Source organism: Phoenix dactylifera, chromosome 12 (assembly GCF_051530095.1).
Source record: "Phoenix dactylifera cultivar Ajwa chromosome 12, Ajwa_hap1_PhDact_Kaust_v1.1, whole genome shotgun sequence".
NCBI lineage: Eukaryota > Viridiplantae > Streptophyta > Magnoliopsida > Arecales > Arecaceae > Phoenix > Phoenix dactylifera.
The window spans coordinates 16428681-16437774 of record NC_143201.1 but is presented as its reverse complement, the minus strand read 5'-3'; the positions used below and the strand labels follow the sequence as shown (position 1 = coordinate 16437774).

Below are 9094 nucleotides of genomic sequence, written 5' to 3'. Positions count from 1 at the left end.
GGAATCTCACTTGACCCATATTGCTGGAAGGTTTGGCATGCTTAAGTCGAATATGATGTCAATTGTCAAACAAAGATTTTGGGCTCCAGAGAAAAGAGAAGTGAAACTTAAGGGAAAAATTCTTTTCATTTTTTTTCCCCTCAAACCTCCAAACCAACATTAAGACTAGAGATAACTTTCCATTTGGGCTTGATTGCATGTCTTTAACAGTCCTTCCCTCTTACCAAATTATTGAGGTATTAGATTTAGGCATATATGGTCTTAGATACATATGGAACCGGATTGAAATATAATTTCTCGTTCGGCTAGCTAAATCACATTCATATTAAATGGGAAGGCAAAATTGATTAAGCTCACTAGTGTTGAAGAAAATCCTAATTTCAAGTGGAAAGATTCCTCGTAATGGAATAAAATAAGTGCCACGTTGCCAACTCTTCCTTTTTTTCCTTGCTTTCATTTTTTATTTGATTGAATTCCCACACTTTCACTTGCTAGGGATGATGGAAAGGAGAATTGGATTGAGAAATAATTGGGAGGAAGAGATAAGGACACAAATGTGGAATCAATGGTCTCATCTTAAAAGAAGAGAATAATAATTTTTTTTAAAAAAAGTGATAGGAGAAATAGAAGCATCAATCAATCAAAATCATATAATTATAGGATAAAGACGAGTCCAATTTTGTGGAGCTTGAGCTTTCCGGCAGTAGTTGGAAAAATATTAGACAAATGGCTTGAAGGATGAATAAAGTTGGTGAAAGAAAGACAAACAATTGCTTTTGGACATTTCCTCTGTTATCATGACCATATATGTATCCTCCATTATATTTCTATAACAATTTTGGTTAAAATAATATATTTTTTCAATCTTTTGAAAATTAAAAACCAAGCTTACCTTAGTTTACTTTTTATTTCTATTGTTGGTGTAACATTCAGTGAAGTTAAGAAAATGAGGGAACATAAAAGAAAGCTCGAGGAGAATCTCCATAGCTACTCTCTGGCGACAAAAGAAAAATTTCAGAAATAAGAAATACCAAGTAAACAAATAGATAAATATTTTCTCTACAAGGTTTATAATTTCATTTCTTTTCTGATTCACAACAATTTCCGAGAGAAAATAATAACATGTAAATGGCTAAAAATAGAATTCATCCGTATCCTGACCACTTCCTTCGGTAATTTCCTATTCAATTTTATAAATTGTAAAAAAGGAGAAAATTCTTAACTTTATTTTTGACATAGGAAAAAAAAATCTGATTTTCTTTACTTAAATCATTCACCGCCCTATCACATGGATCCAATTAATCGTTACCTAGCAAAAAATGTGATCAGTTCTGCTCTCTGCTCCCTTATTCAATCACCCACTCTGATAGTTAGACCATATTGGGTGATTTAACTAGAGGAATTATCTAAACACTGGCTATAAAAGATTCAATACTAGAGATAAAGAGAGGGCAAATCATCCTCTCCAAAATAACTCGAAAAGATTTGATGTGCCGACATAACTAAACTCATCAAGATAATTTCTACTGCATGTTGAATTATCATCAATCATTTAGCTAGTTAGGCTAACAAGTCAAAATCGATGAACTGAATCCATGCTCTATTAGTCAACTATGGCGGTCCCATGGGCCAACTTGGGCTTGGCAAAGGTTTAAGGCTAGGCCAGTTGTATCCCACCTTTGATATAAATGAAAGGCCCTGGTCTTGCCTGTTTGTGTTGGTAGTCTACGTTCACCAATCACCATGATTTGAACATCCTAGGTCCACATCAAGGGTAGAAAGACCAGTATTGTGGTGAAATTTTTCTTGTTTGGATAGTCTGCTATGTAATTACTCTTCTAAGAATTTGTCGAGGGCGCTTATGTTGTATGTTTGTAGTCTCAAAAGCTTGACTTGCTCGAATTCCCTAATAGGTGAAGCACATCGATGACAGAAATTAAACCTTGTGCGACGACAAAGAAACTACACCAAGGGGCATCTTTTAGAGCTTAAATGAAGCTTAATGATCTCAATCAAGTTTTTAAGTTCGAACTATATCGAATTCTTACCCTTAATAAAAGAGGTGAGGCTGTGCGAAACATCCGCCAGCAATTAGTCGGTTCTAATTTGCAAATGAATAATAGCATGATGCTGTTACCTGTTAGATTTTTGTTAAATAATGATTAAAAGTTTCCATATTAAAACATATATATTATGTATATAGGTTAAGAAGGGAGTATGGTCTGTGCCTGTGCTCGTCCGACCCGAGGTTCTTTGCGCCCGAGCCTGCGCTTGTGCTTGTCCGACTCGAGGTTCTTTGCGCATGTGCCTGTACTCGCTCGACCCTGCTCGTCCGAGGTTCCTTGCACCTGTGCGACCCGAGGTTCTTTGCGCCTGTGCTCGTCCGACCCACCTCGTGCGCATACTCGACCGAAGCGCGAAGAGCCGAAGTCGTATCTCACCTGTGCTCGTCCAAGAGGAGCCGAGGCCGAGGTCGGACCATAGGTACGATGAGCCAAGAGGTGTGTGGGCCATGCCTCGCACCCAAGGCGTGAAGAGCCACGTCCTTCCCTGCTTGCACCTCTTCGCAACTGACCTCGCATCCGCTGGCCCTACTCCTCGTGTTTTTTCAAACTTTCTTACCAGTTTTAACCGTTGGATCTGTTTTGGGTCGTGTCTGTCCTGAAGAAGTCTATAAATAGACCTCTTCAGATTAGATAGAGAACACAATCGAAAGCAGAGAACTTCTATTCTCCCTTTCTGCTATTTTTTCTTCAATCAACGGGCTTGTTGCATATTGATTCTGGATTCGAAAGCTTCTTTGATCCGTGCAAATCATTGAGGCAAAAGGAACAATGCGAGAGGCTGTTGTATCTCAGGAGTAGAACTCCATCCAAGCCTAGTGCACTGTAAGGTGGCAAAATCTACTTCAAGGAAAGTGACCAACATACCACGTCTCAGCATCTTAGGTTCCATTTTTCCACTTTCTCTATTTATTTTTTCTAAGCCTATTTCTGCCTATTACTTGTTGAAGTAGAATATTTTAGATTTTACTAATTCTAGGACAGTTTATTCCCAACATTCTTGAAGTAGATTTTCCTACGAATAATAGGCTAGTACTTAGAATAACCCCAATGGCCAATGCAAGTGACCCGATTCCTCCTGAAAAATTTAATGGAAATAACTTTAAGCGTTGGAGACAGAAGATGGAAATCTTCTTAACCACACTTGGGTTATTTTCCATAATTTTTGACTCTCCTCCAAATGAGGAAGAGAATGAATTGGCTAGAACTTGTAATTTGGAAGAATTTAAGAAGAAAGACTACCTGTGTAGGGGAAGGATTTTGTCCTATCTTACTGATCCCCTTTTTGATGTCTACTGCACTTTTAAAACCTCCAAGGAGATTTGGGATGATCTTAATAAGAAATATGGTATCCAAGATGCCAGAATGGACAAGTATATTGTTAGTCAATTTATGTCTTATAAGATGGTTGACACCAAGCCTGTAGTTGACCAAGCCCATGAGTTAACAGTAATTTATCATGAATTAGATTTAAGGAGAATGGGTATAACTGAAAGCCTTCAAGTTGCTTGTACTATTGACAAGCTCCCACCTTCTTGGAAAGACTTTGGGTTATCCCTGAAACATAGAACCGAGGATATGACAATGAAAACCCTATTGTCTACCATTAGGATCCAAGAACAACACCTTGAGAAAGATAATGAGCAACTTATGAACCTTGAGCTTCTAACTAAGGTGAACTTTGTAGAAAGCCATAATAAGACCCAAAAGTTCAAGAACTCCAAATTTGAAAATGGTGGACCTAGAAACAAAGGAAAACCTATGAAGCCAAAACACCATATCAATAAGAATGATCGGAAGCCGTTTGCTACAATTGTGGGAAACTCGGTCATATGGCTCGAGTATGCCGGATGAAGAGGAAGAAGTATCAGAACTATGAACATGCACCTTCTCAACCTGCAAATCCACAAACCAACATAGTGCTATCCAGTACTGGTCCTATTAGTACTGATGATTGGTCCGGAGCGGCCTAACAGTAACTATGGGGAACTCCACCTCGGAACGAGTGCTTCGAACTGAAAAAGTACTTTTAAGGCTTACGTCTGGAAATGTGCTTACACTATTTAATGTGTATCATGTGCTCAATAGAAGAAGAAATCTGATCAGTGGATCTTTTCTAATTAAGAGTGGTTATTCTTTATTATTTCGATCTAAAAAAGTGATTATAACAAAGAATAGAACATTTGTAGGCAAAGGCTATGAGTGTGATGGCTTATATGTAATAAATAATGTATCTTTGGATTTTTCTTCTGATAACAATAATAAAATTGTGCTTTCAATATGTTCTTCATCTCTTTGGCATGCTAGATTAGGACATGTGAATAATAATACTATTAAAAGAATGATTAGCTCTGGTTTATTACCTAATGTTTCATTAAATGAAAAGAAAAGGTGCCAAAGTTGTATTCAATCTAAACAACCTAAAAAACCATTTAAAATGGTAAATAAAAATTTAATTTTATTAAAATTAATACATTCAGATGTATATGATCTAAATGGAACTTTGACTAAAGGGGGTAGAAGGTTTTTCATTACTTTTATAGATGATTATTCTAAGTATTGTCAAGTTTATTTGATGCAATATAAAGATGAAGCATTTGAGATGTTTAAAACTTATAAATCTTTAGTAAAAAATCAACTTGACAAGAGAATAAAGTTTCTCAGGTCAGATAGAGAAGGAGAATACACCTCTAATGACTTGAATGAATTCTGTAGAGTTAATAGAATTCTATATGAAGTAACACCTTCCTATTCACTTCAGACTAATGGAGTGGCTCAAAGGAAAAATAGGACTCTGCAAGATATGGTAAGATCTTTGCTTGTCAATTCAGGTTTACCTGAGGTTTGGTGGGGGGAAGCAATGCTTACTGCATATTTTCTGCTTAATAAAGTTCCATTTAAAGGTTCTAATGAATCTCCTTATGAACTTTGGAAAGAAAGAAAACCTAACCTAAACTTTCTAAAAGTTTGGGGTTGTTTGGCTAAGGTTAATATTTCTTTAATTAAGAAAAGAAAATTAGGATCTAATACTTTTGATGTTGTGTTTCTTGGTTATTCTCTTAATAGCGTTACTTATAGGTTCTTAGTCATTAGTTCTGATATTAATGGCATAGATAAGAATACTATAATTGAATCTAATGATGCTTCTTTCTTTGAAGACATTTTTTCATTTAAGGATAAAATAGAAAAGCATGTAATAGATAGATCTAATGATGCATCTTGTAACTCACCATCTAATTCTCTAATTACTCCTAATAATGAAAATGAAAATGAACTTAATGATATTAATGAACTTGGTAAAGGGAAAAGAATTAGGAAAAAGAAAGATTTTGGATCTGATTTCTATACCTTTATGGTTGAAGATGATCCTAAAACATATAAAGATGCTATGAACTCATTAGATTCTATGTTTTGGAAGGAAGCTATTAATAGTGAAATGAATTCACTTATGACTAATAAAACATGGTTTTTAACTGACTTACCACCTGGTAGTAATGCTATAGGTTATAAATGGATATTTAAGAAGAAATTAAGACCTGATGGTTCTATTGAAAAATATAAAGCAAGATTAGTTGCTAAGGGCTTTTCTCAGAAAGAGGGTATTGACTACTTTGTTACGTATTCTCCTATGACTAGGATAACCACTATTCGTACCTTAATTGCACTGACTTCAATTCATAATTTGATAATCTATCAAATGGATGTCAAGACTATCTTCCTTCATGGTGATTTAGAGGAAGAGATCTATATGGATCAACCAGAGGGATATGTGGCTCAAGGACAGGAAAGAAAAGTTTGTAGGTTAGTCAAATCCCTCTATGGTTTAAAACAAGCTCCTAAGCAATGGCATAGAAAATTTGATAAAATAATTGTTTCTTATGGCTTTAAAGCAAATGAAACTGATAAGTGCTTATGTTCTAAGTTAGAAAATGATTCATGTATTATCTTGTGTTTATATGTTGATGGTATTTTAATTTTTGGTACTAATATGAATATGGTGACTGATATCAAAATTTTCTTGTCTAATAATTTTGATATGAAAGATTTAGGTCAGGCAGAGGTAGTTCTCGGTAACAGGATTACCAGAATACCTGATGGTATAATCTTTGATCAATCACAATATATTGAAAAAATATTGAAGAAATTTGATAAGTACAACTGTAAATCAGTGAGTACACCTTATGAGCATGGTTTGAACTTGAAGTGCGATAAAGGTGATCCAGTGGCCCAAGAGAAATATGCTCAAATTATTGGGACACTGATGTATGTTGCAAATACAAGTAGACCTGACATTTCTTATGCTATAAGAAAGCTCAGTAGGTTTAATAGTTGCCCTACTCTTAGTCACTCGGAAGCACTGGATAGAGTACTTAGATACTTGAGAGGTATCATGTAATATGGTTTACATTACTCAAGATTTTCTACTGTACTTGAAGGGTACAGTAATGCTAGTTGGATCACTGATTCAGTGAACCGAAAAGGAACTAGTGGATACATATTCATGTTGGGTGGTGCAGCTATTGCTTGGAGATTATCCAAACAAACTGTGATCACAAGATCCACTATGGAGGCTGAGATTGTAGCCTTAGATTCTGCAAGTCAAGAAGCAGCATGGTTTAAGAATCTTATGTCTGAAATACCTATTATGGAAAAGCCTATGCTTGCTATCTCTTTGTTATATGATAATGAAGCTGCAAATAATACTTGTAGAAATATTGAGTATAACAAGAGAAATAGAAGACACATTAGTGTGAGACATAAGACTATTAGATACCTAAATAAAAATGGTATCATAACTTTGGAATTTGTTGGATCTAAAGATAACCTAGCAGATCTTTTAACTAAAGGATTGGCTAGAAGCAAAGTCATAGAAACATCAAAGGGGATGGGACTGAAACCCATAAGGAATTATTGACAATGGCAACCCAACCTATTCTGACTGGAGATCCTAAGACGAAAGGTTCAACGGGAAAAACAAGTTGCTTAATGATTAGTTAGCACTATTATAAAATGACTTTATGTCATTTGGTCTCTTCCTATGATGTGAGTGCTAAATACAGCAGAGGTATACAGAAGAGTTTAAAACTCTGAATGAGTCTGAGTCTATGGCAAGGTGCTGTGCTGCGAGCACCCTTGGAGGACTCACCTATATGAGTGTGACTGTGTGGCCGCAGTCTATGGGGATAAGGGTTTAACCCCTAGAGCACTCATGAAACTGAGATATTGGTGCATGAGGCTAGGAAAAAGCACCACCTATGATGAACCCAGTATTTGCATTTGTTATGGGTGAAGTATATAGAAATCTGAACCAAAAAATTTGGTTCAAAGCTTTTTAGCTACCACTATACCTTTCAGATGAAAATATACTTTCACTAGGTAAAGGTTCAAAGACACAAGCTACCTTTATTGAAGTCGTGACATAAACAAGCCCGGTTTGACTATTTTTGATTTTATAAAATTTTGAAAACATTTTAATCAGGTGGGGGAATGTTAGATTTTGGTTAAATAATGATTAAAAGTTTTCATACTTAAAACATATATATTATGTATATAGGTTAAGAAGGGAGTATGGCATGAATGGTTGGTGTGTTGGTTTGAGGTGGATGAGGTTGTTGGTTCGACTCTCTCTTCCCTCGGTTCTTCGTGCCTGTGCTCGTCCGACCCGAGGTTCTTTGCGCCCAAGCCTGCGCCTGTGCTTGTCCGGCTCGAGGTTCTTTGCGCATGTGCCTGTGCTCGCTCGACCCTGCTCGTCTGAGGTTCCTTACGCCTGTGCGACCCGAGGTTCTTTGCGCCTGTGCTCGTCCGAGCCACCTCGTGCGCGTACTCGACCGAAGCGCGAAGAGCCGAGGTCGTATCTTGCCCGTGCTCATCCAAGAGGAGCCGAGGCCGAGGTCGGACCACAGGTGCGATGAGCTCAGAGGAGCCGAGGTTGGACCATAGGTACGATGAGCCAAGAGATGCGAGGCACGTGCTCGTCCGACCCGAGGTTCTTTGCGCCCGAGCCTGCGCCTGTGCTTGTCCGACTTGAGGTTCTTTGCGCATGTGCCTGTGCTCGCTCGATTCTGCTCGTCTGAGGTTCCTTGCGCCTGTGCGACCCGACGTTCTTTGCGCATGTGCTCGTCTGACCCACCTCGTGCACGTACTCGACCGAAGCGCGAAGAGCCGAGGTCGTATCTCGCCCGTGCTCGTCCAAGGGGAGCTGAGGCCGAGGTCGAACCACAAGTGCAATGAGCCTAGAGGAGCCGAGGTTGGACCATAGTTACGATGAGCCAAGAGGTGCGTGGGCCGTTCCTCACACCCAAGGCGCGAAGAACCACGTCCTTCCCCGCTTGCAGCTCTTCGCCACCGACCTCGCATCCGCTGGCCCTACTCCTAGTGTTTTTTCAAACTTTCTTATCCGTTTTGACCGTTGGATTGGTTTTGGGTCGCGTCTATCCCGAAGAAGTCTATAATAGACCTCTTTGGATTAGACATAGAGCACAATCGAAAGCAGAGAACTTCTATTCTTCCTTTCTGCTATTTTTCTTTCAATCAACGGGCTTGTTGCATACTGATTCTGGGTTCGAAGGCTTCTTTGATCCGTGCAAATCATTGAGGCAGAAGGAATAATGCGAGAGGCTGTTGTATCTCAGGAGTAGAACGTCATTCAAGCCTAGTGCACTGTAAGGCGGCGAAATCTACTTCAAGAAAAGTGACCAACATATCACACCTCATCATCTCGGGTTTCATTTTTTCACTTTCTCTATTTATTTTCTCTAAACCTATTTCTGCCTATTATTTGTTGAAGTAGAATATTTTAAATTTTACTAATTTTGGGATAGTTTATTCCCAACATTACCAACTTGATTAGTAATCCAACCAGGAAAGATAAGAGATTTGCGACGGATAATGAAACAAAGATTTATTGGCACAAAAAAACAATGCCTTGGATATATTTGATTAGGAGGATGGATGCAATCTAGATGGCCTAATAAGGTGGACCCTGTACTTTTTTCTATTGAGCTAAGTTTAATCACATGAAAGAGTGGTCC

General features: G+C 37.9%; 1 protein-coding gene across 1 annotated transcript; it reads left to right on the top strand.

The window, feature by feature from the left end:
- The first annotated feature begins 3113 nt into the window (after positions 1-3113).
- LOC149751552 (uncharacterized) lies at positions 3114-3917 on the top strand. Its single transcript, XM_089926782.1, has one exon. It carries the CDS (start codon positions 3114-3116, stop codon positions 3915-3917), a length of 804 nt encoding a protein of 267 aa, XP_089782908.1.
- Positions 3918-9094: the final 5177 nt, after the last annotated feature.